Source organism: Camelus ferus, chromosome 32 (genome assembly GCF_009834535.1).
Source record: "Camelus ferus isolate YT-003-E chromosome 32, BCGSAC_Cfer_1.0, whole genome shotgun sequence".
Lineage (NCBI taxonomy): Eukaryota > Metazoa > Chordata > Mammalia > Artiodactyla > Camelidae > Camelus > Camelus ferus.
In genome coordinates this window covers 10,065,648-10,091,317 of record NC_045727.1, presented here as the reverse complement: position 1 = coordinate 10,091,317, position 25,670 = coordinate 10,065,648, and the positions used below count along the sequence as shown (strand labels likewise).

The following is a 25,670-nucleotide window of genomic DNA, read 5'->3' as shown; positions in this document are numbered from 1 at the left end:
ATAAAAGAAAACAACAAAACACATAGGACCTAATTTAACAAAAGACTGGGATTCAGAAGATGCTGACTTTCGGTGATGGGCAGAGGTGACCAGAGCACTGGGCGGGGAGCCAGGCTGCGGGCGGCTGCACAGTCAAGGCCGTGTGACCACCAGGTCTCCAGAGAGCACCGTGCAGGGCTGGCAGAGCGCCTCCCTCACCCAGAGAACTCAATGTGAAGACAGCAACGCGGGTCTGAAGGCCGCGCCAGGCACCTGCGATCCGTCAGGGCCGGAGCAGGATGGGCTCTGCTCGGATGAGCTTCCGGGGCTGGCTGGAGGGGCCAGTGGTCAGTGCGCGGGACCCCCAGGCCCAAAGGAAAATTCAACTGTAGGACCCACAGGAAATCCAGGCCTTTCATCGAAAACTTGAGGGTGGAAAGGCCCTCGCTGAACACACAATAAATCTAACAGCCACCAAGTGTAAACAGAGCCTGAGCTACACTGAGAAAAACAAAACACCAGCATGTGCACGAGGTAAAGACACGACAAGCCGAGACAATCTGCTGCAGTGACAGCAATTCTCAGCCCTGACAGGCACCTGCAGGAGATGAGATGAGAGGGACCAGGGAGCCTGGGAGATGAGAGAGACCAGAGAGCCCGGGAGATGAGGGAGAACCAGAGAGCCCGGGAGATGAGGGAGAGACCACAGAGCCAGCCAAGGACCAGGACGGTGATGCCCCTGCACCCGCTCATGCCCAGACACACCCTCACCCTCACACACACTCTCACACTCTCACTCACACACTCTCACACTCAGACATACACTCAATTTTAAGTGGCCAATAAATACACGACTGATAACAGCAATCGCAAATGAAACCAGGCCACGTTTAACGTACAGGACAAAGGTAAAAGAACAAACAACCCAGATACTACAGCACAAAGAAAAAAGTGGCAGCGTGATGTCACACAAATTAAAAACCAACCTCGGCCTGGAGCCCCGGGGGAGGTGGTAGAAGGGAGCTTGCCCAGGGCGCTGAGTTAGGGTCAGGGTCAAGCGACCTGCCCGCCCCTCCCCAGGGAGCAGGAGAGGCCGTGTCTCTTCGCACCTCACAGAGAAGCCGGAGAAGCTGAGGCCATGTCAGGAAGGAAAGCAGCCACCAGCAGGGCACGCCACCCACCCCAGGACCAGGGTTCCCCGCCCACGGAAACACCCCGGACCTGCACACACGACACGTAAGAAGCACTTAGACGGCACCAGATGCGCACCGCAGGTTTCACTGCAGTGTTTATGACCCCGGAAAGAGAGGACTGAGACAGTTGTGAATGGTGGGAAGTCACACGCCCTCTGAGAGCCGCGCCCAGCCCTGAACAAAGGAAGTGGAGAACGTGAACACGGCAGGTGCACACACACACGCGCAGCACATTCACACACTCACGTGCACACACGCACGAGCACAATGGCCTCGCACATGCTGACATGTGCACGGTCACACCCGCACATGCCTGCCCACCAGGCACCCTTTGCCTTTCTTTGCATAGCAGGTCCCCAGCCGCCCAGCGCTGATGGCTGAGCCTCTGCCGCCCTCTGGTGGCCTCCCTGGTCCCTGCGCGCACGAGGTCCCATCGGTTCCTGGACCCAGGAGCTACACACTGCACTTCCCAGGCTCAGGGAGCCCGCACCTGGTCACACTGCAGGCCTCGCTTCCCCTGCTGTGCTCTGGGCTCTGAGGCCCTTGGAGCCTTTGCTGAATTCAGGGAGGCCAAGGGGACACAGGTGAAGGGGAGCTGTTTGGCCAGGGCTGGAGGAGGGCCTGCTCGCCCTGAGGGTCCTGAGGACCCACTGGGACCCCGGGGCCCTTGGGAACCTGCTGAAACCAGTGCCCCAGACAATAGCGGCCATTCCCTTGTGACTCAGGTGCCACCACTTCCAAATAGTCATGGGAGAGCGTGTCGGCCCCCGCATGGGCACAAGGTCTTTCCCTTGGGGAAGGGAAAGAACACACTAAGGAGGGCACCAGCGTGTCCGAACTGCTGGCTGTGATGCAGGGGTGGGGGGAGCAGGCTCGCCTTGGGCCTTACGTTCTTCCTGGGGATTCCTTCAGCCAGAAGATGTCGTCACTTGTAATCCCGTATTCCAAGGCACCTTCAATCTATCCCGAATAAAGGGGTCAGCGTGAGGCCAGTGTCATCTGGCTGTCCCAAGACTCCCCTAGAGAGGATGCCCAGTTTTCAGAAGCACCCAGCCCCTGTGTGCTGGCCTCCCTGCTCCAGACTTCTTTTCAGGTGTGGCCTCTGGGGCAGGGGGACCTGGACGCTCCCTGGCTGTGCAAGGTTGGGAGGCAGCCTTCCTTCCTCTTGCTCTCCACAATCCCCAAATCAAGACCCAGGGCTGTGGGGAGGGAGGGGTGAAGTGAGGCTGGCCAGCTCTGAGGGTGCCAGGTTGAAGGCTGGATGTGAGCAACCAGGCACCCCAGAGGGATAGCACAGGGCGGGGGCCCTCTGCCCAGGATGGTTCAGGTTTCTCAGCAGGTGGGGGACACATGACCTGAGAGAGTAAGGTGTTCTGGGAGACAGGAAATGGATTTCAGACAGTTTACAGTTCCAATTGGCAAAAAAAATAAAGTCAGGAATTTCTAAAGATTGCCCAAGGAAGGCCAAGAGTTCTGAATATCAAAGGGACCAAAACACACCAGTCCTGCAGGCGTGGGGTGCGGTGGGCCACCCCAGGCCGGGAGGAGAGACCCTGGCCACTAGGGTCTCCCCGGGGGCCCGCAGCCCCGCCTCACTTCCTCTGGGTGAATGGCCAGCCCCTAGCAGGTGCCTCGGGAGATGTGTGTGGGGCTGAGGTGATCTCGGAGCTGATCATGGCCTCCAGGGGCTTTAAGTGGAACCCACACAGGCAGCCAAGGGAAGAGGGAGCCACTCTGGGCCTCGGTGACTGGGAACGGGCAGCCCGCCTCAGCAAAGGGGATCCAAGAGCTCACATAAGGATGCCACTTGGGGAAGGGGGTGCGGAGGGGAAGATGGGCATCACCCAACCACTAGTGGGTAGCACAGCGAGGGTGCTGAGGACACTCACGTGCGTGGGGTACCTCGGCCGGCCCCCGGTAGCGATGACGATGTGCTCGGCTGAAAGCAGAGTCTGAGAACAAACCGTGAAAGCTACGGTCACCCACACAAAGGCTCAGCCAGCTTTCTGATCAGCCCCTGCCCTGCAGCGCAGACCCTGGGGCAGTAGCCCAGGCCCGGGAACTGGGGGCCGTCCAGGGACCAGGGACAGGCAGGAGAGGTTCTAAATCCACAGTTTACAAAGCGTCCCACAGGCAGCAGGTCTCCTGGATCCCTGCAGAGGCCTCCAGGGGTGTGGCTGCCCCGGCAGGCGGGCAGCCTGGTGTGACTCCCCCTTCAGAAAGAATCACGATTGGCCTCGGAGGAACATCTTGTTGGTTCCTGCTGTGATGACTACTGAGGATAGAGCTGAGGCCAAACAAAGCCGAGGTCTGCTCCTCCAGGCCTGCAGACTGGCCGGGTCTGTCCCCCAGGAGCCCCAGTGAGGCGAGCACTCACCTCTTTCCCACCTTTTGAGACACCGCAAACCGTGTGTTTATTGACAAAGCTGGCCTTAAAGTTAAAGTACTTGACTTTTCTGCAAAATAAAAATAGGATTTTCAAACATTTCCTCTGCAAATGAGGCATCACCTCTGGGATTAAATAGGGAGCACCATGCAGACGGCTAACACGTGAGCCTGGGCCCTGCCTCGCCCCCCAGCCCCATTGCGCCCATGGCTCAGGTGGGGAGAGAGGAGTTGCCATACAGGGACATCCTAAGGGCCCAAGTACAGCCCTGGTGTCTGAGGACAGAGGTGGCCAGGCCTCCCCCAAGGTCAGTCCTGTCACCTGGGCACGCTCCAGCAGGAAGTGGAGGCCCCCATGTGTACCTGTTCTTCCTCTGCCAAAACCCACCAACTTCCTGCTGGGGAGGGAGAGTGTCCAGCAGGCAGCAGGCAGTGAGGCCAGGAGAACAGGCACTCAAGGAATAGGGGTGGCTGGGCCTTGTCCACTTTGAGTTGTCCCCACGGCCAAGCCCTGTGTCCCCAAGGCTCCTGGAGAGTCCTCACAGCCCCACAACCCACGCGGACCCTCCGTACCTGTCCTGCAGCTGGACCCGGTGCCCCCAGTTCAGGGACTTCACATAGTTTTGAACAGCTTCTGCCATTTTCCTCCTGGTAACACAGAACAAAATGTTAAAAAGCACCACACAAGCACCAGCTACAGGTCCCAGCACAGACCATTACACGCAAACAGCCCTTAACAGGAACACCCAGAGACAAAGGTGGGTGATACCTGTCCCCATGGCTGCCACCTGTCCCCATGGCTGCCGCCTCTGTGCCAGGTTTGGGGCTCTGGACCTGTGGGCTCAGGGAAGTGGAGCTTCGGACCACGGAGCTCTGAGCACACCATGGGCCACCTGCTGAGCCCTTGGGTGGGTAGTCCTTCCAGGGGTGGCCTGGGCTTCGTGGGGCATGTGCAGGGGACGAGCAGCCCCCCGTGGCAGGAATCACCAAAAATGCCCGCAAACTTCGCCAAATGTCCGAGGTCCAGAGTTGAGCCTGGGGGAGGGTCCCACGATGGGGTCAGTCATCCTCCCCAGGGGAGGCTGGGTCCTCACCAGTCATGCCGGATGGGCTGGGCCACCTCCCAGCCAAAGTGGGAGGCGTCGTGGAGGCTGCCTCCCAGCAGCGCCGCCTGGTGCATCAGCTTCTTGGGGATGCAGCCGACATTCACGCAGGTGCCACCGAGGCCCCACCTGGTACCTGCCGCAACAGGGAGAGCACACGCAGACCGCACTTGGGTGAGCCGGGCCGTCCCCACTCACAGGTGCTTCAAATCCCTCTGAAGTTGCCGTCTGCAGTGCTGACGGCCCCGGTGCGCCTGCCATGCGAATCTGCCCTCTATCGCGGCAGTGTTTGTTTTAAATGAAGAGGACAAGGAACTTTGAACAGAGCAGCAGGATGCTGTCCAGAGACTGGACAGCTGTGGGTGGGCTAGGCTCAGCTGCCTTCCACACAGGAACCCCCACCCCTGCCCCGGGAGGCATGGCTCCCACGGGACTGCCTACCTCGGGGGGAAGGCTCCACATAGTCCACCACGGCCACCTTCTTTCCCAGCTGAGCGGCTGGAACAACAAGGGAAGCAGGCAGGTGGGCACAGGTGGGGAACAGATTCGGGGCCAGGGGCGGGGACCCAGAGGCCATGAGCCCCAGAGGAGGGATGGGAAGGACTGGGCGGGTGGCTGTCCCCACCGCCTCTGCCACCCTGCTGTGCTGCCCATGGGCGGGCATCTTCACCTCCTCTTGACAGCAACCTCTGTACCGCCCAGCCTGGCAACACTGCCCCTCAACCCTGCCCTGCAACCTGGCTCCAGGCCCAGACATTCAGCACAAGCTCCCTGGAAGGCATCACAGGGGAGGCACTGGCTCTCTCCCCAGGGGGCGTGCTCTCTCCTCTCTGCACACAGACGCCATGTAGGGTGGACTTTGGTCGACCCTGCTCAGAGCCTCTAGGTGGGGGTTTGTCATCTCCTCTCCAGGTGAGGAAATGAAAGCTCAGAGGTCACAAGGCAGGTCCAGCTCAGCCAGCCCCCAGATGGGGAGATCTGGGCTCCAAACTGCACCCCTGCCTAGAGCCTCACCCTGCCTCCCCCAACCACACCCCTGCCTGAAGTCCCCCACCTCCCCCAACCACACCCCTGCCTGGAGCCCCCCACCTCCCCCAACCACACCGCTGCCTGAAGTCCCCCACCTCCCCCAACCACACCCCTGCCTAGAGCCTCACCCTGCCTCCCCCAACCACACCCCTGCCTGGAGCCCCCCGCCTCCCCCAACCACACCCCTGCCTGGAGCATCCCCCTACCTCCCCCAACCATACCCCTGCCTGAGGGCCCCCCTGCATCCCCCAAACACACCCCTCTCTGGAGCCCCCTACCCCTGGCTGTGAGCAGGCTCCTCCAGCCACAAGCCCCAAGTTCTGAGGTCAAGGCTAATCACGGGGTTCCCAGCTCGCCTGGGGAACTGCACAGCCAACCCTCGGCCCTGGACGTGATGGCTCCAAGGGCGCCCGTCTCACACTCAGGATCCCACGAGTGTTTGAAACACCAGTGCTTGATCCATGGCTACCAAGATTAGAACAGAGTTTCAGAATCTTCACTAACAAAACCATTTTGTTCAACTGACTAATGATGAGACCCCAATGCTTGACTTAAAGGCTGTGGCCTCAGAGATTCTTCCAACGTGCCATGGCCCAGGTCCCAGGTCTGACCAGGACAGTCTCTGGACCAGAGGTACCCTCCGGCTCAAAACAACCAGAAATCTAGACAAAATACATGAAATAACGGTTTCAAGAGACTGAACAAAGGAAAACAGGCCAGCGATCTCTGTGAGACAGGAAAGGGACGAGCTGAGAGTCCCTAGGACACTGCACTGGGAGAGCCCAGGCAGAGTCCAGCAGCGTCTCGGGGAGACCGAGGCGGCCAGACTTCCTGAGATACAGGACCAAAGAGGGGCAGGAGCCAGCCTGGAGAAATTATTCCTGCAGCCCAGGGGAGCTTTAAGGAACGTCATGCCTCAGTAGCTGGGAATAATTAGCCCTAGACTGGGCACAGCTCCAGGCCCGCCTAACAGATCTTAAGCAGAAGACTCAAAAAGATCCAACTGTCTCTTACCTGCATCCCGGAATATGCTCAGAAACATTTCTAGGAATACAAAACTATCCAGGAGCCAGCAAGGTGAAGTTCAGTGTCTGCACTCAAAACAAAACTTACCAGGCAGGCAAAGGAGCAGGAAAAACAACCCTTCAAGGGAAAAGCAGTCCATGGAAACTGACATGATGTCAGAAGTAGCGGGAAAGAACATAAAACAGGTATTATAACTGTATTCCAAATGGTCAAAAAGTTAAGCAGCAACATGGCAGCTATGAGAAAGGACCAAAGTCGAACTGGAGGGTGAAAACTGCGTGGAGTGGGGTTCCTGGAAGAGCAGAAACCGCAGCGGCTCGTGCAAGTAAGCCCGAAAACAGGAACAGGAGTGATCCCAAGTGAAAAGCACTCCAGTGAGCCTTGCGGCAGGTTGGCAACATGTAACTAGGCTCCCACAGTGAAGAAATGGTGGTTGAAGAGTCTCCCGGCCTGAGTGGAAGCTATGACGCCCAGTGAACTCCCGCAGGAAGACAAGTCAGCGCTACACCATGGCACACCACCAGCAAACTGCTCAAAACCACCGAAAAGAGGAAATCCTCAAAGCCACCAGAGGAAAAGACACACAAAACCCACGGATGCTCGAGGCCCTCGTACAAGATGCTGCAGTATCTGCAGTAACCTATACTTTAAATCATTACTACATTCTAACACCTAACACAACGTACGTGCTACGCAAGTAGTTGTAAATACAACGTAAATGACATACAAATGACATATAAATAGTTGTAAATACAATGTAAATGCTACATGAACAGTTGCCAGGGTGCAGCAAATTCCAATTCTGCTTTTGGGGACTTTTTGGAATTTAAAAAAATATTTTTGGATCCGTGGTTACTGGAATCTGTGGATGTGGAACCCATGGAGGACAGACTACGCTAAAGGAAAACTGTCGACCTTGAATTACATAGCCAGAGGAAAAAAATCTTTTCAAAATGAAGGCAAAATAAACACATCTTCAGACTTACAAACGCTGAAAGATTTTATTACCCTGGGAGCCACGTTACAGGCAACGTTCATGGACGCCCCTCAGGTAGAGAAACATGATCCCAGATGGAAACTGAGATCCAGAAAAGGGAACAGAGGGCCCCAGAAAGATGACCCTGTGGGCAGAGGTGTTAGCTTTTTCCTCATTGTTCAAATCTCTTTAGAAGGTAACTGAGCAAAAATAGTACAAAGTGTTGTGGGGTTTATAACACATAAAAGTGGAGGGTGTGGTGATGTGGAAGGAGGAGAAAGGAGATGGCACTGCTGTGAGGTCCCCGCGCCACCCACGCAGGGGAGAGCATCACTCGAAGGTGCACCCTACACACCCAAAGGCAACCACCTCAGACCATGCCTGCACCCGAACCCCAAGTGGACCAACAGCCTAAATGTAAGAGCTGAAACTCTGAAACTCTGAGACTCAGAAGAAAACAGCCCTAAGTTTGTGTGACCTTGGATTAGGCATCAGTTTCTTAGATATGACACTGAAAGTACAGGAAATAATCATCAACCGACTTCATCAAAATTAAACACTTGTGCTGCAAAGAACACCATCAGAAAAGAGAAAAGATAATACACAGACAAAAAAAAAAAGTATTTGCAAATTGCGTACCTGATGGGGGTCTAGTGTCTAGAATATATGTGTGTGTGGGTACTCCTATTACTCAGTAATAAAAAAAGACAACCCAATTTAAAAATGGGCAAAGTTTCTGAATAGACATTTCTCCACAGATACACAAATGGCCAGGAAACATGTGAAAAGACACACTGTTAGTCATTAGGGAAACAAAAGTCAACCACAGTGAGACACCACCTCACACCTACTTAGGATGGGCTACAATAGAAAAGACAGTATCAAGTGTTGGCAAGGGTTAGGGTCAGGGTTAAGGTCAGGGTCAGGGCCAGGGTTAGGACAGCAGAGCTGGGGATGTGCAGGGTTTACACAGGGATGAGACCGCAGCTGACCAGGTAGGGGGCCAGCCAGGAAGACCCCGTATGCACGTGCAAAACAGCGAGGAGGAGACAGGGGCAGGGGCGGACGGGACCCAGGGTAGGGCAGCAGCCCAGGAGGCAGGCTTAGACACGGGCCACCCTGGCTGCTGTGTGCCGCACAGACAGCTGGGGCTCATGGGGAGCTGGGCGCACTGACAAGGCTGCTGGGTGACCCTGGCAGGGTGACTGGCCCAGAGACCGGCAGGCCGGCTGCAGGGACAGTGCATTCTGCTCATGGCTACTCAGGGCACATACTCATACAGCCCTGGACACAACCACTGCTCTCTCCAAGGGCCTGGAAGCCTGGAGGCCCTGCCACACCGCGGGGTGTAGGATGCAGACACGTACCTTCCTTGGCACAGGCCAGGCCGCCAGATCCCCCGCCGATCACCAGGAGGTCATAGCACTGCTGTCCTGCTGGGTAAGGGGTGAGAGGTGAGGGGGGCCAGGACTAGCCAGGGGCACACATCCCAGAAGCCACAGTTTCCAAAGGGCTGGCAGCTCTGTTCGGTCTAATGTGGCACAGGATGGACTTTACAGGACCAGAGTCCCGCCTGTGGTCTGGGGGACCACCTGCCACACCTCACGCAGAAGGCAACCACACATCCTGAGACTGAGCAGTGCCAGACGAGGCTGGCAGGGGTGGAACCCCCCACATACATACCCCTATGTCAGGAAGGTAACTTAACCGGCAGGACTGCCCCAAACTTAACTTCACCCAATGCTCTGAGCAGACACGTTTGCTCTGAGTCCATCTGTCTTTCAGTTGCAAAGGCCACCCTTCGTTCCAAGTGAGCAAGAGCAGGAGAGACCCTGTACTGGGCAGCATGGCCTGGCCTCTCAGAGTGCCTGCTGGGCCTGGGAGGGCAGCGACTTGAAACGCCTTTGGGGCTCACCCTGTCTTTCCTACCCTGCGGAAGGCATTATCCATCCCTCTTCTGCAAATGCTGGCATGGAAGGCAGGCAAGGGACAACTAATATGGGGTGGGTGGCGAGAAGGGAGTGGAGGGGCAGGTGAGGGCAGCTGTGTCCTCGGGTGTGGCCAGCCTGAGGGAGCCCTGAGCCTGGGCCCGCGTCAGGGACTCCAGGCACCAGACGCTCCCCAGCCGCTCTCCATGGAGGGAGGAGGACTAACAGAAAATTATCAGGATGGGGTGGAGGGGGAGGGAGATCGAGGGAGCCCAGGAGCTGCATCCAGGGGCTCTCTCCTCTACTGCTGCGCAGTTTGCCAGCAGAACACCCCTACCTTCCATGGCAGGTGCCTGTCCTTCCTGCGGCCACGACAGGGTCCCCATGCGTCTCTCTGCCCCACAGCCCACCCTGTGCCCCCTGCTTGCTGTCAGATAGAGGGCAGTGCTAGCAGCTGGCCGCATGGATTGTGGGTTTATCTTTGGCTGTTTGCTCTCCCCATGGGGCATGCCCAGGTGCCCTCAGTCTGATAATGACTTGGAGGAGGCCAGCAGCTGAGCCTCTGGAAGCTCCTGTAAACACGTGGGAGGATCTGGGTCGCTGCCCTTAGGGTGTCAGTGGGGGATGCACCCCTGCACCCCATGGGGCCCCTGCACGCAGGGCTCGGCCTGGAAAGGTCTGTCTCACCCCTGCGTTCTGAGCCCTCCTTTTTTGATTTTCTGCTGTCCTCTGAATGCAGGGCCTGGGACTGGGCCTGCCAAGAGTGGAGCCCAGCGAGGATGGCGAGGCTGGAGAACGGCACTTGGGAAAGCAGAGGCCCCATGTGCCCACAGGCTGCCGGCCACCTCGGGAGCCACCTGGGGGGGAACGCACAGCTGTCCTCCCTGTATGCTCTTCCCTGGGGTTCAGGGACAGGTGACACCAGCCGCACGGCCACTCTGCTTCCTGTTCCGGGGCTGCACCCACCACCCGCACACCCAGACGGGGCAGGTGTCTTCCTTCTCAGACGAGCTGCAGGGCTGAAATGGAGGCTGAGGCCCCAAATTGTACCCAGGGGCCCCTGTTGGGTGTCACCACTGCCCCCAGGCCCTACCAGCTCCTCCTCACCCTGGCCCTGTGGGCTCCCCTGGGTGCAAGGCCCCCTACCAGCCTGCAGGGCCTGGGCTTGTGGCAGTAGCTGCAGCAGGCGGGATGAGGGGCGTCAAATCACCGCGAACATCCTGCCTGACACGTGCAGCTGGGGTCCTGAAGGTCAGCAAAGTTACCGAGAGCAGCTACCCGTCCCCTCCTCACAAGCAGGTGACGGCCTCCCTGGACTCTGTGAGGCCACTCCAGCCCTGCTCCCCAAGACCATGGCAGCACACAGCTGGCTGAGGGCCCAGCCACTCTTCCTCTCACTGCACCATGTTCACAAGGAGCACTTCCCCCTTCCCTGCTCCAGCCCCAGCACCCACTCCCCTTGGGGTCATCCAGGGTAGGGTCTGGGGGCAGGTCACTGTGCAGGGACATGGTGGAGAGCATGTCATCACGCACGGGACTGGCAACAGCACCGTGGCTTAAGTGGTGGCACTGGCCAGCTCAGGGGAGTCCGTCCTCCCATGGGACCCAGCCTCTGCCCCCGACCCTGGCGGCACCCTGGGTGCTAGGGTTATGGGACTACTGTGTGATTTGGTCCTTGGTGGCTCCAGGGGGACTCCCAGCATGTCCTCTCCTCCCGAGAGCCCCACAGAGCAGTGCAGACCAGGGCATGCCGCGGGGCCCCCCCGTGTCCCCTTCCTGATTCTTGCACGTGCCTGTATCGTGCTCCTGATGCGTGTGGCCGCTAGGGCCTCGGGGAGGAGGAGGCCAGGTTGGCACGCGCGACCTCAAGAGGTGAGCCATCTCCACCAAGGTCGGGACCACGTCGATCCGGGGCTGGGGGCGCAGGGCAGCGCCTGGGGGCGGGGTGGGGGCCCTGCTCCCTCCCGCCCGGAAAGGGGGCCGGGCGCCCTGCTTGCGGCGGCGCCCCCGCGGACACCCCTCCGCCACCCCGGCGCGCACCCCCGCCCCGCACCCGAGACCCTACCTGCCGCGCCCCGCGCCCCGCCCGGCACGGCCCGCACGCGCCACCGGAAGCGCCCGGCCGGTCCTCGCAGCGCCGCCATCGCCGCCGCCGCCGCCGCCGCCGCCGCCGCCGCCGCCGCCGCCGCCGCCGCCTTGGGGCCTCGGCCGCCGGGCTGCCCGCCGCACTGCCTGCGACGAACCGCCGGGCGCGGAAGGCGCGCGGACGGGGCGCGGCAGAACGCGGCGAGGTGGGTGCGCGGCGGACCGAGGGTGGGGCTCCGGCTTCGGTGAGGAGCCCGGGTGTCGGGGGAGTTAGGACTCTGGTGACAGGATCCCCCTGGGCTGGGGGCTCCGGCCCGGGGTGGGGGGGTGGGGTCTCTGGACGTGCGGTTTGGGCTCCGGACATGAGTTGGGGGCTCCGGTCTAGGGTGGAGGGTCCAAGGACCACCCCCAGACCTGGAGTGGGGTCTCTAGACATGGATGGGGGTTTCTGGACATGAGATGGGGGCTCCGGACCTGGGGCAGGGGCTCCGGTCTGGAGTGGAGGGTACAAGGACCACCCCCCAGAACTGGGGTGGGGTCTCTAGACATGGATGGAGGGCTCTGACCTGGGATGCTGGCTCTGGGACAGGGACTTTGGACATGAGGTGGGGTCTCTGGACCTGGGGTTGGGGAATCTGACCTGGGGTGGGGAGGGGTTCAGGGACCTGGGGTAGGGTCTCTGACCTGGGATGGGAACTCTGAGATGGGGTCACTGGACATAGATGGGGGCAGTGGGTGGGGGCAGTGGGTGGTGCCAGTCTGGTGGATGGAGGAGTGTCGTACTGCAGGGGAAGGCCTGCTTGGGCACAGGGGCTGCAACAGGGCTAGGGGACCTGGACCCGAGGGCCTCCAGTCTCCTGGGAGTTCTCAGACCTGGGACCAGGTTGCAGAGTCATGGCCTGACTCCGCCCTTGGACCCTCGCAGAGGGAGAACTGGGTGGGGCTCAGCCATCTCCACTGGGCTGCTACTGGCCGGCCCTGGGGTCCCTGGGCCTTTCCTTCAGGGGTGTGGCCACTCCACCAGGAAGGATCTGCCCCAAACCAGCCTTTCAGGTTTTCCCAGCCTGGTTCCCTGAGCGCCTCTGCCTCCACTCTTGGAGGGGCTCCGAGGGGCTTGCCTGCAGAGTGGGGTCAGGTAAACACAGCGGACACTGACTACCCAGGACAAGAGAGACCTGAGCTCCCTCCAGCCTTGCTCAGAGGTGACTGGGCCTTTTAAAGGGAGGGTGGGGGTGGGGGTGCGTCAGGGCTTGAGAGAGGGAGTGAAAATTTACAAAAAGAGGGAAGAGGCTTGGGTCCCTGGAACACCAGCCCGTGCTTGCTAACTGGCACCTGTAGAATTTGGCTTTTTCCCTTTTGGAAGCCATGAGTGTGGTCAGGCAGTCACCCTGGGGAGCTGGGGCATTTTAGGGAAGTACTGTGAGGTGCCACCCTTAGTGTTTCTACTGTCAGACCTGGTGGAGAAGAGGGATCAGAGGGAGGGAGTCTCCTTAGTGAGTGGTTTGGAGTCCTGGGACGGCGTCAGGAAGACACTGAGCTCTGAGTGTCTCTAGGTGGTGGCATGAGGTGACCGTGGCAGGCCGCTCGCCGGCTTTCCAGGTGTGTGGTGTGACTGGTGACGGCATAGACATCTGTGTCGCGGAGCAGAGCCCGGGAGATGTGGGAACCCTAGGGGGGTTCTGCAGTGGCCCCCACGTGCTGGGTGGTGAGTTCTCGGACTTTCCCGCCACCTTGTCTAGCCTCAGCTTCCAGGGCTTTTCCAGACCCTGGAGATGAAGGGCAGCTATAGGACAGCTGAGTCCCGGGAAGGGTCTGGCGGCCAGATTTTAGTTCTCAGGGACACCAAGCTGGAAGGGAGGGAAATGGAGAGCATCAATTTGGAGAGTTGTACTGGGTCCTCGAGGAGGCAGAAAGAGCCAGAGGTTTGGGGAGGGAGGGCTGACCAAGCACGGCAGGTGGCAGGACGCAGTCCAGGTTACAGGTGGCTAACAGGGCCTCAGAGATGCTGGCGGGGCTGGGCTCCAGTGGCCCACAAGAGTATTATTTTCTCCACTGAGCTAGAATCTCTCTCTGCCGTCATTTCCCTTTTTGATCAGGGATCATCAAAGGAAGAATATCCTTGTTTACAAAACAGTTCTGGTCTCATTAGGCGGGGCTGATGACTTCCATGCGTACAGCAAGAATGGTGACTGACTTCCAGCCCTTTCTCAGCTGGTTTCATGGAAGCTTAGATAGGGAAATCTCAGATGCACGTTTAAAACCTTCCACCGTGGGAGGTCGATCCAAGAACTTGCCATCAACTTCACTTGCAGACGCGGGTGAATTCCTGTCTTGTCAAGGCCCCCCAATATCCCAGGGTTCCTGGGCTGCAGGAGGTGACCTTCCTTGCTCACTGGAAGGCTGAGGCCCTTGGATGCCGGGCACCAGCCCGGATTTTCCCAGAGGGCTTTGTAAGCCTTGGCTCCAGAAAGTGACCACAGTTCCTCTATGAGTCATTTTCATTCTTGACATTCCTTGGTAATACAACCAGGGTTTTCAATCATGTCCTGTCACGAGGAGGGCAGTCTTGTTAAACTATGCAGATCACTGTTTATGTGCAATATAGGAATACGCAATGTAGTTTCTGATTTTTGGAGGATCAGACAGGGAGAAAAAGATAAATGCTTTAATTTTGTTTACAGAAGTATAACTTACTAGATTTTTATGAGTCATAGCTCGCTTAAGAGAGAAGAGGATGGGTTTTTTTTTTTTAATATCAAGAAAAGGGAACGTTAAAGAGCCAACAGTATTCTAAACGAAAGTCACGAAAAATTCCAGTCGTCCTTTTTCAGTGCACTCAGTCTTGTCCGTTTCTGTTCTGCCTTATCTTTGGTTCGCAGCTCATGAGCCCATTGGTCTCTGCACTGGGGCCCTTGGTCAGGCCGGTGGGGCGGTGCCATCGGGGTCCCTGGTCAGCCCTTCCCGTGTGGTGCATCTCAAGTCAGGCCCTTTTTGTGGCTGAGGACGTGCTCTGGCCTGCATTGCATTGCAGATGCTTTGGAGAAGCATCAGAGTGAAACAGAATTACCTGCAGATGACGAAAGACTTCAAGTGGCTGTGGTTAAAGAGCTGGGGAGAGTGTGTTATAAAAACACACTTGACAGGGACACGTGGCTGTTCCTGCAGCACACACACCACGTTCAGTGTGGAGCTGTGAGTGATAGCGTTGTACCCGGACACGTGGGAAGCAAGGGCACTGACAAACTTCTGAAATACGTCTGTGAATAGCATTTACCTGCACACATTCACCTAGGGAAGGCTACGCACCTCTTCTCATTCGACAGTGCTTCCCGTGCAACTTAACATAACGAATAAACCTAATTATTTTTTCATTTAAAAAAAATTTTTGCTAGGAGAGTAGGTAATTAGGCTTATTTATTTTTTAATGGAGGTACAGGGGATTGAACCCAGGACCTTGTGCATGCTAGGCATGCACTCTACCACTGACTTATACTCTCCCCACCTAAACCTAATTATTTTTAACATCCCTCCTCTTACAGTGTGAGAGAACAAATCAGTGAGCTTTTCCGAGGACCCTCTGAGAAATCCCCAAACCATTTTGAGATCAAGACTTCATTAAGGATTGATTTGGGGAAGATTGTTGTCAAAAACATTGGAAGGTGTGAACGCTTGATTAAATACGATCCCAGCTCACTGCAGAGCAATACGTAGTTAATCCGCTTTCCCGAGCAACAACCCAAAAGCTCAAACGTAGATGTAGGAGGGGACATGCCCGAAAAACCCTGGGCTCTTGACAGCCAGCACACTTGGGCCTCCTGAGTGACGTCAAGTGGCACAGGGATTATATTAAAGCCAGAAGTTCTGTTTCCTAGAAAGATTCTCCAGAAAGTAAAGAGAATCCTTTTACAATCTCCTACTGAGAGCAAACCAATAACCCAAGAAATCATACTGTTTTAACAGAGAGGGAACCAAACCCCACTTTGGTATCAGCACACTGCTGGCGTTACAGCTCACTGGGGAAAAAGCTTTCCCTTCCACCTGGTTCATCTTAGCTCTGACCTCACAGCACAAAATTCCTCATTTCACTGTAGGACAAAAGGACCCTCCTTCCCCTGACAAAACACGTCCTGTCTTCCCCGCTACGTTGTGTACAAAGGCAGCTCACTCTGCTCTGGGTGTATCTAGTGGTGGTTTTATTCTCACACATGGTTTGTGATGTTTACCTGCTAGCGACCGTTACTTGACCAGGAAAACTAGGAAGTTGGCCACTGCAAATTGCAGTGGTTCTGTAGCAGGGTTCTGTAGCAGATTAGCAAATTATACCAGTGTTCTGTAGCAGATTAGCAAATTTTATGAATATAGCCTCTCATGATCTGTAAGGTAGATGCTCCTGGTACTGCATGTTTGGCTGCAGCAAGAACGTATTTATTAACGCACCCAAATGTCTTTTAGTCTCTTTGTATCATGTATGGATGAGGAGCCAGAAGTATACAAAGTTCACCTGATGACTAACCAGTAGTGAATGTTTCAGCACTATAACTTAATGAGAAATTATTTAGAGGGAACTATATTCAATATCTTGCTGTAGCCTATAATGGAAAATAATCTGAAAAAGAATATATATACATATATATATGTATAATTGAATTAGGTTGCTGTACACCTGAAACAGCATGTTAAATTGACTACATCTCAATTTAAAAATAGTTTTAAAACATTAAAAAAATTTATTAAGGTATTTAATGAATATGTATTATTTAACTTAATTTGGCTTAACTCTAGAGTTGCAAGTTACCGAAAAGACTTTGGAAACTGTTTTTAGGTAGACATACTATAAAACACAATTATTGTTGAAATAAAGCTTCTCAGAATAGTAACCAAATTTGATTAAAAGCAAATTTATCATTTGTATAATCTCAAACATCTAACAGATATAGTATTGGGTTGTTTAGTAAAGCAAATAGAATAAAAATATATGTTTGCATATTTACCATTGACAGCTTTAGGGTTGTTTTATGAAATCAACAATATTAAACTAGTCTCATTAACCAAAGATTTACCAAATTACATGAACTTGAAAAACAGTTGAGTTGGTTCTTAGGGAACTCAGGGACCCCTGAGAGCTACCACCTGGAACTGGAAACATTGGGTCCACGCCTCTCTAAGCTCATATACCAGGGCAAAAAAGATCTCAAAGGTCTCCCCACAGACGCTGGTGGAAAACTTTAAACCCTCACGTGGATCGAGGGCCTGCTCCACGTGCCACAATACAACTTGGATAAAAATATAAAATAGAGCAAAGACAAGACCCAACTCCTACAGAAACTGAGTTTTATATGATTGTGTCTATGCCTTGGTTCTTATATTTCTGGGAGTTTTAGGAAGATTTACTTTGTGTAAGTGCCTGTTCCTTTGTAAGCCAATTAGGGTAGAATTCCTTTAAGGGATTTTATAGCTTAGTTTGGTAACACCATCCTGAGGCATGGAAGGTGTGAACACCGGGTGTGTAAGACTCACTAGTTTATATGAGAGTTGGACCTTGTCTTCTCAGTCTCAGGTGGTTGCTTTTGGGGGTCCCTGAGTCCCTTGAGAGCCCCCCATGGGGCGGGAGCCCAAGGTTTCGGTGGCTGTGGGGTTGAGGGTGGAAGGGAGGGAAAGGCCTGGCAGGGTGGACAGAGCGGAGGAGGCAGGGGCTGGAGGGAGGAGGGATGGGGTAGGAAGGAGAAGCCTGTGGGGAGCACGCTGGGGTAGGGGGGCTGGAGTCGCCAAAGGAGCTCTTGCAATCCCCCCTCATCCTTGGCAAGGATGTCATCCAACCGGAAGGAAGTGGGCAGTGGGCCCTGCGCTGGCACACCTTCAGCAGGGGCACTGGATGCCCCCGGGGGGTTCCTTCTAGGCCAGGAGATGCCTTCCTGGAGAAGCCTGGCCTCTACCCCTGCTTTGGGGACAGCACCCATCCTGCTGTCTTCCTGGATGTCTGGCATCACAGCAGATGGGAGGTGCGGCCGAGGTCTTGGCCCCCTACCTGCCACTCAGCTCAGCAAGAGTGCCGTCTCTCCTCACCCTGGCCTCCTGACGCGTGTGGCCAAGAGAGCCCAGTGTCCGCTGCTCTGCAGACGGAGGCCACGGCCGCCTGGGCCCCACGGCAGATTCAAATCTTTGCAAAGCGGCCAAAGGCATTCCTAGTGCTGAATGGGCGTTTTCAGAATGAAGACCTGATGGCTCCGGGTGTCAGAGGCCAGTCTGCCTGTCCCCCACCCACCTAGGCCTGGTGGGCCAAGGTCATTACCCAGCTGCAAAGCGTCTCCATTGCCCTCTTTGGGGACTCTATCTCAAGGAGGATAAGTGGTGATCAGAGTTCAGTGCAGGAAGAACACTTAAGAACGGGCTGATAGCAAGGAAGGTTGTGGGGGCGGGTGTTGCTGTTATGGTTTTGGGAAAGAGGGCCTGCCCCTTGCCAGGTTGCCCAGGTCTGTGTGCCATCTCTGAGGACACACACTAGGGGCACTGGAAGGAAGCCCTTCCCCTCCTCCCAGAAGGGCGTGGGTGGGCGTCCACCCCGGAGCGGGACTCCAGTGCCTGGGCCCCCGCGGAGGCGGGAGCTGTGCTGGTTTTTCTGGACCCTGCTCCCCTGCGGAGAATGGTATGACTTTTTCTGGTTTGGGATCAGGGAGGACCAGGAGCAGGGGTGCTTGTTTTCTTGGTGTCCCACTGTTTTTACTGTAGAAAAATAAGCATAAGTTAAAGTTTACCATTTTAGCAATTTCTAAGCGTACAGTGGGGCGGCATTAAGTGCGTCCACACAGTGTAACAGTCACCACTGTTTTCAGAACTTTTTCATGACCCAAAACAAACTCTGCCCGCATTCAGCAGTAGCTCCCTCCCCTCCCCAGCCCCAGCAGCCCCTGCTCGACTTCGGCCCTTTGAATCTGCCTTTTCTAGGTGTTTCGTATGAGTGGATTCACACAATATTTATCATCCCTTTGTGTCTGGCTTATTTCACTTAGCATAGTCCTAAGTGTGCGTCCTTGTGGGTAGCCCGGCTCAGGGCTTCCCTCACTCTGATGACTAAGTACCACCCGCTGTGCGGACGGACCACGCTTGGTTTATGCCTTGGTGCTGCTGTGACCCGTGCTGTGAGCGCGGTGGACAAGGATCAGGTCAACTCCCTGCTCTCGGCCCTTTTGGGGACACACCCAGAAGTGGGATTGTTGGGTCACACGGTGACTCTATATTTAACTTTTTGAGGAACCGCCAACTATTTTCCACAGCAGCTGCACCGTCTCATGCCCCCATTGCGTGCACGAGTTTCCGGTTCCTCCTCGTCTGCACCGGCACTTGTGTACCCTTGTTGGAGGTCGGGGTGGGGACGTCATCTTCACAGTTGTGAAGTGGTACCTTGTGGTTCTGCTTTGCATTTCCCTAGTGACTAGTGATGTTGAGAAGATGCTTGCTTGCTCACTGGCGTGTCTCCTCTGGAGAGATGTCTGCTCAAGTCCTGTGCCCATTTCCCGACTGGGTCGTTGCGGGCAGCGAGGTGAGGGAGGCCCGGCGAGCCTGGCCTTGGGGAGGGGCCCACATTCCAGGGCTCTGGTCACTTGCAGGTTGTGGTTCCTGCTGCTGATGGTCTAGAAGCCAGAGAACACAGAATTTCTGTCTGCTTTGCTGCTGGGCCCAGAGAAGGGGAGTGGACGGCAGGGCCTCCTGGGAGGCCAGGTCTGGTCCGGGCCGTGCTGGAGCTGGAGAGATTGGTGTGGCCGAGGCTCCCACCTCCAGTGTGCGGACTCTGACCTGCTGGTTATGTGCTCACTGTGTAACCAGGCCGCGTGGCCCAAGACCTCCCGAAAGCCTGGGTGTCCACGGGCAGGGTCTCAGCTCCCCTGTTCATCCTCTGCTCTGCCCACCAAGCCCCTCCTGGTCCTGGTCATTGGGGTCTGGAGCCCGGAGCTGTCTTCCAGGGGTCTCCCCTCTGAGAGCCCTGCCCTGCCTGCTGTCCCGGGTGAGCCTTTCTGCCCAGGAGCTTCTCGGAGAGCAGGGGCCTGTGTGGCCACTGGGATTCTGAGGCTGCTTCCTGTGCGTGGCCCGTGAGTGACCACAGGCCCCAGTGGAAGCATCACACCTGCCTCTTCCTTTCATCCTTTTCCATGTTAAGGTCTCTGCTCTGGGCTGACTCAGCCCTGCAATGTCACAGGGTCCCCAGGCCCATCCGTCTGCCTGGGGCCTGGGCTACCTTCCCGGAGGGCCCCTTGCCAAGGGGGAGGGCACATCTGGCTCACACTGTGGTGCAGGCGGACAGGTGGCCTTCCTGCTCAAGGGACAGATGCGCCCTGTGTGGTCATCCCTTAATGGAGTGGCCAGCAGGCTGTGCCCTGTGTCCCTCACATGGGGGCCACCTGTGTCCTATCTGGAAACACTCACAGAACCGCAGGAGCTCTGGGATTGCCCTGAGTGTCAGGAGCCTCAGCTCACCTTGGGCTGCCTGGGAAAACACGGTGGGCCAGGGGTGGGGGGCTGTGATCTGCAGCCCCCGGGCAGGACTGCCAGACACACAGCTGCTCCCCACCCAGGGCGCAGCCCCAGCAGGAAGCTGTTTGCGGGTGAGCGGGGCTGTGCACACCTGGAGCTAGCAACCTGGCAGGTGGCTGGCCCCTTGAACCTTGGGCCCCCGTCAGCACAGGGGTCCGTGGCAGCACCACCCCCGACTGAGGCGTGCATGGGTGGGTCAGCCAGGACGGCAGGGGGCACTAACCACGGGAGCCCTTGGGTCCACCTGGCCTCCTGCAGGCCTCACCCTGCCATTGCCCGCCCCCTCACCAGATGCTGGAGGGCCCACCCCTGCTGCTGGTCGCTGTCTCCCTGGGCCTGGTGCTGCTGCTGCTGGTTCTGCCGGTCCTGCGCCGCTGCGGCATCGTCTTCCTTGGCTGGAACGAGCTATTCCTGCACCCCATCTGCAACCTCCTGATGGGTGACAGTAAGGAGCAGCGCATCCTGCGTTACGTACAGCAACATGCGGTGGCCGGCGACCCGCAGAGCGTGGTCCGCGCCATCGACACCTACTGCTTGACCAAGGAGTGGGCCATGAACGTGGGCGACAAGAAAGGTGGGTGCTGTGGCCGTTCACCTGGCTCCCAGGTGTGCAGGGGCGAGGGGACCAGCCTCTCACTCCTGACACCATGTTGCCATCTCCATGGGGGCAGCCATGTGATAGACCCCCAGGAGGTGCTGTGCAGGGGGCCCCTCGCCAACACCAGTTGGAGGCCCTGCATCTGCACACCCTCTGGCAGGGCCAGATCCGCCGGGTGGGCAGTGGGTTCCTGGGTGTCCTGGCTGGGCGGGAGGGCGTACCGAGTCTCTTGGACTCTGCCCAGCCCAGGTGCCAGGCTCCCCCACCCCCAGGGCTGCCTCCTGATCTCTGGACTCCAGCGTGGGGCACCGGCACGTGCTGAGCTGCATTTCCTAGGGTCAGGCTGAGGACAGACGTGACAGCCATTGTCCGGCCTCCTTGGCCTTTCCAACCGTGTCCAGCTCAAGGGAGTCAAGGACGCTCTTGAGTGCAGCTTGTGGGCAGAGTGGGGTCGGGGCTTCCGCAGAGGGCAGCTCTGGGTTAGGACGGGTTGGGGTCAGCCAGGAATGGTGGAAAAGAGACCAGCGCAGGGGCCTGAGTGGCCATGGGAGCTCAGAGGCATGGGCCGTGGGGCTGGGCATCGGGAGGGGGCTGCTGCTCAGTCAGGAAGGAGCTGGGCCAGGACTGGGAGTGGGTCAGGCCCCTCTGCCTGCTCACACCCCCTCCACCGCCGCAGGCCAGATCGTGGACGCCGTGGTGCAGGAGCTGCGCCCCTCCGTGCTGCTGGAGCTGGGGGCCTACGTGGGCTACTCGGCCGTGCGTATGGCCCGCCTGCTGCTGCCCGGCGCCCGGCTGCTCACCATCGAGCTTAACCCCGACTACGCCGCCATCACGCAGCAGATGCTGGACTTCGCAGGCCTACAGGACAGGGTGCGGCATGACACCACCCCCGGGGTGGCACTGAGGCTCCCAGGGCCGGGCGGGTTGGGGGCTTCATCACACCCCAGCAGCTCAATGCCACATTTTCCCTGCTGATCATTCCGTGGAGGCTGGGGCCGGGGACATGTGTCTCCCAAACCCTGAAGAAAACTGTGTGGGGCCAGGTGGGGGTCTGTTTGCCCTGTGGCCGGACACTGACGAGGGCTGTTCCAGGTGACATTGGTCGTCGGGGCATCCCAAGATATCATCCCCCAGCTGAAGAAGAAATATGACGTGGACACGCTGGACATGGTCTTCCTTGACCACTGGAAGGACCGGTACCTCCCAGACACGCTCCTTCTAGAGGTGAGCTGGAGACCTGCCTGGCAGGGTGGGCTCCCGTGTCAGTGGGCTCAGCCTTCGGAGAGCCAGGGGCCCTGCTGAGCCATAGCTGGAGGCAGGGCAGGACCCCGCACTAAGTGGTCCTGGTGTGGGCACGGAGGCGCAGGCTGGGTGTGAAAGGGCCCGGGATGTTCTGGGAACAGGCAGGTTAGGGCAGTGGGCCAGGGTGTGTGGAGGTCTGGACCCCACAGGCATGAGCACAGAGGGCTTCAAGCAGTTATGGACAAGTTAGATCTGTCTTCTTTCCAGAAGGAGCCTGTCGGCTGCATGGAGGGAGGTGGCTGTGGGCAGGCGGATTGGAGGTCCAGCTCCAGGAGCTGCACAAGGACCTGCGTCAGCAAGATGGGGCAGCGGGGGGAAGGCAAGGAGCCCCTCGGACCAGGCTGGGGGGCCTGAGGAGCACACTGGGGCGGGGGAGGAAGTGGAGTATTGAGGGCAGACACCAGGCAGCTGACCAGGCTGGACCTGCGTCATGGGCGTGGAGGCTTCGGCAGCTTCGGTGTGTGTGATGATCATGGGGCCAGCGCTGATAGAAAAGGAGCAAATACTGGCATAACCAAGAAACTGATTGTTTTCTCAGTGCCGCTTGTTCAAAGCTGGTCATTAGCTCAACAGAAGAGAAGTTCTGAACCGGGGACATGTGTTCTGTAGCCCTGTAGCTGGGCTCTGGGTCGGGGCTGAGGGGCTGGGCAGGCAGGTGGCCATTCAGATGGGAGGCTGCTTGGTCCCCCGTCACCCGGACCTCTCTACAGGCTGCTGGGGTGTCCTCACAGCATGGCAGCTGGAGCCCCCCAGAGCCAGAGGGGCAAGGGAGACACACACTCCCAAGTCAAGCCCACAGCCTGGGTGAGAGGAGGGAGGCTTGGGGACAGTGGCCACCCCTCTGGTCCTCCGAATGCCGTTCCTCCTGCCACTGGCTTGCCGGGACCCTGAGCTTCTGGCCAGACCACTCCGGGAATCTGTCCCCGTCAGGAGGTGGGGTGTGGGGAAGGGAGTGCTGCCTCCTTATCTCCTTTCCTCAGGGCAGTGGCCTGGCTTCCCCCTCCTCTGCTTCCTTCGTCCACGGGTAACCGGTAGGGTTAGTGCCTGATGTCTTTCAGCGCCCCCGCCCCACCCGAGCCCGTCAGCTGGATCCCCAGCTCACCTCGTGCACCTCTTGCCCCAGATGCTTTCCTGGGGCTGCGTCAGGGCTGGGGGTGCCTCCTGGGCTGCCCTCTGTTCTAGGCCTTTCACTCCATCATTCCTAGCACCACTTTGTTCAGATCCTGGCTCCTGGGGTGTCCCTAAGCCTCACTGACCTCACAGATGTTTCCCATTCTGGCCTGAGGGCCCTGGGCCTCCCCTTGGCTTCCGGGCTGGAGGTGTGGCCACCACTAGGGAGACTCCACTAGGGGGTGCAGAGTGGATTTTCCTAAGTCACCAGGAGGGGCCCACACATCCGCGTGGTCCTGCTGCAACTTAGGACACACCTGGGGCCCCTTGTTTCATTTGGTTTCCGTGTTTGGAGTTGCTTAACTTTTTTCAGTTGTACACAATGATTGCATAAAAAATCTGAGTCCAACACAGCAACTGGGTGGCCCTTCACCCCTGCCCCAGGCAAATGTTTCCTCTCAAGGGTTTTCTTTCTTACGTAATCCAAATGGCTCCTCCCCAGGTTTAGAGACCGCAGACCGGGAGCCCACTCCCTAGGGCTGTGTCCAGCTGCTCCTCCTTCAGCAGAGCCCAGGCCCAGGAGCGCTGGCCGGCTGCCCAAGGCCCAGGCGCTCTTGCAGATGCGCTGCCTCAAATGCTGGGCTGGGGGCTGTCCAGGGTGGACCCAAGGCGCAGGCTTATGGGTGGGGAGGTCTGTCCCACCTCCGCCCTCAGCCCTGCAGGGTCACCCTGGTCGGGCCAGGTCAACCCTCCAATGACTGCCACCAGCAGCACAGGCACCAGGCACCGGGTACCTCCCTGACCTTGAGGAGCCCCGAGTTCCTGGCACCAGGTGACCAAGGCACCCATTGGCCTTACTTGCCACTGTGGCCCAGGTCCTGGCCCCGTCCCTCTACTCACACTTCCCGCTAGCACTTAGTAAGCACCTACCGTGTGCCCCCCACTGTTGTCGGGCTGAGGACGCAGGAGGAATGGAGGAGATCCCCTTCCTGCAGTGGCCACTGCAGGGAGGAGGGTGGCCTCGGGGAGGAAGTGGGATGGACCTAGGCCTTCCCTCCTGGCTTGCGGGGGATTTGACAGACACCCTGACAGTCACCGCTCTGACCGGTCTGTCCCTGCAGGAGTGTGGCCTGTTGCGGAAGGGGACCGTGTTGCTGGCTGACAATGTCATCTGCCCGGGAACACCGGAATTCCTGGCATATGTGCGCGGGAACAGCCGCTTCGAGTGCACACACTTCAGCTCGTACCTGGAGTACTCGCAGGTGATGGACGGCCTGGAGAAGGTGGTCTACAAGGGCCCGGGCAGCCCTTCGAGGCCTTGACCACTCAGCCTGCTCCGGCCCCCTAGTCGAGCCTGGTTCTAAAGGGTGCGGTGGACCCCCGCCTGCCAACCTGCTCCTGCAGCTTGGGGCCCTCAGCGCAGCACCCTTGAGGCCTCTGCACAGCACCCGCAGGCCGTCCCTTGCTGGTCCGCCCCTAGGGCAACCAGCTCACTGTGCAAAGTCACTGCAATAAATCTGCAAAGTATCTGCTTGCAAAGACCAGACCAGGGCAAGTGGTGCCCCTCACAGTGTCACCCACCAGCATTCTGACAGGGCTTCTTACACGGGCAGGTCCTCCGCCATCAAAATGTCCAGCAGACCCAGGAAGCGGGGGACCCACACAGCCTGTCCTTGAGGTCTGCTGTCACCAGGTGGCAGCAACACCTCAGTGATGCACTCTGACCAGCAACTCTCACCATGCTTCTGACTCCTGAGTGCTTTCACCTCCTTTGTAAGAATGAAACGCAACTTCTTTACTAAAATCCACTGCTAACAATCTTATACACCAGCATCATGTTGAAAAGATAGTGAAACACAAATTAAAGGTCTCAATGTTTAGACAAGAGATCAGCTGATTCCTTCTTGTCAGCCACTCCTCTCCTCTGGTGCCTTCAGCCTCGCACCAGACATGCTGCTCCCCTGATCTGTGCCAAGGCTGCAGGCTGTCTACCTGCCCAGTACTGCTCCTGTGGCCGGGCCGAGGGCACCTGTTACAGCCCCACCCAGAGCTGTCCCATCGGAGAAGCTGGGACAGGGCATTTGGCCAGCCTTCATGCCCTCTCTGACCAAGAAGGTGCTAGGAGAGGTGGACAGGGCCCTGCAGCAGTGCCAGGTGTGGTCTGTCCAGCGCCCGGCTTCTCGGGGCCCGTGTGGTATGGAGTGGAACCTTGTTTGGGAAGAGCAGTCACAGACCTGCCGTGGCACTTTGGGGTTGCCCAGCTGGCAAGGGATGAAGCAGCTGGTTTGTACCTACCACAAACCACAGGTGCCCCAGCCCTGCCCTGGTGTTCCCGCCCCACGGCCCCCAAGCGACTGGACCTCTGGCTGCCTCAGAGGCTCCCTGGGGTTCCAGATCCCAGGACCACCCCTGCCTGGCAGAGCCCACTTG

At 57.7% G+C, this 25,670-nt stretch overlaps 2 protein-coding genes across 13 annotated transcripts in view; one reads left to right on the top strand and one right to left on the bottom strand.

The window, feature by feature from the left end:
- Positions 1–11,834, bottom strand: part of TXNRD2 (thioredoxin reductase 2) — a 32,186-nt gene extending 20,352 nt beyond the window's left edge. The window contains exons 1-8 of one of the 8 annotated variants that reach the window (XM_032472055.1): positions 11,685–11,776; positions 9,059–9,124; positions 5,102–5,158; positions 4,652–4,796; positions 4,131–4,205; positions 3,550–3,628; positions 3,062–3,124; positions 2,062–2,132 (exon numbers count right to left, since the gene is read on the bottom strand). In XM_032472055.1, the coding sequence (XP_032327946.1) occupies positions 2,062–2,132; positions 3,062–3,124; positions 3,550–3,628; positions 4,131–4,205; positions 4,652–4,796; positions 5,102–5,158; positions 9,059–9,124; positions 11,685–11,763 (635 nt within the window). In that variant the 5' untranslated portion in view covers positions 11,764–11,776. Of the gene's footprint in view, positions 1–2,061; positions 2,133–3,061; positions 3,125–3,549; positions 3,629–4,130; positions 4,206–4,651; positions 4,797–5,101; positions 5,159–9,058; positions 9,128–11,412; positions 11,539–11,684 lie in introns of those variants that run through there. The other 7 variants (XM_032472054.1, XM_032472059.1, XM_014559849.2 and 4 more) reach the window with 7 other exon arrangements.
- COMT (catechol-O-methyltransferase) lies at positions 11,471–25,127 on the top strand. Of its 5 annotated transcripts, none has more exons than XM_032472060.1 (5): positions 11,471–11,491; positions 20,522–20,804; positions 21,505–21,698; positions 21,921–22,052; positions 24,362–25,127. In XM_032472060.1, exons 2-5 carry the CDS (start codon positions 20,522–20,524, stop codon positions 24,560–24,562), a joined length of 810 nt encoding a protein of 269 aa, XP_032327951.1. In that variant the 5' UTR covers positions 11,471–11,491; the 3' UTR covers positions 24,563–25,127. The 5 variants fall into 5 exon arrangements, with proteins under 5 accessions (XP_032327951.1, XP_032327953.1, XP_032327955.1 ...); XM_032472062.1 differs by lacking the exon at positions 11,471–11,491 and adding an exon at positions 11,776–11,910; XM_032472064.1 differs by lacking the exon at positions 11,471–11,491 and adding an exon at positions 11,820–11,949.
- The last annotated feature ends 543 nt before the right edge of the window (positions 25,128–25,670 follow it).

Coding starts and splice junctions, on each gene's coding strand:
- COMT (XM_032472060.1), top strand. CDS start 20,522: ATGCTGGAGGGCCCACCCCTGCTGCTGGTCGCTGTCTCCCTGGGCCTG. Junction 20,805..21,504: donor GAACGTGGGCGACAAGAAAG/GTGGGTGCTGTG, acceptor CCACCGCCGCAG/GCCAGATCGTGGACGCCGTG. Junction 21,699..21,920: donor TCGCAGGCCTACAGGACAGG/GTGCGGCATGAC, acceptor GGGCTGTTCCAG/GTGACATTGGTCGTCGGGGC.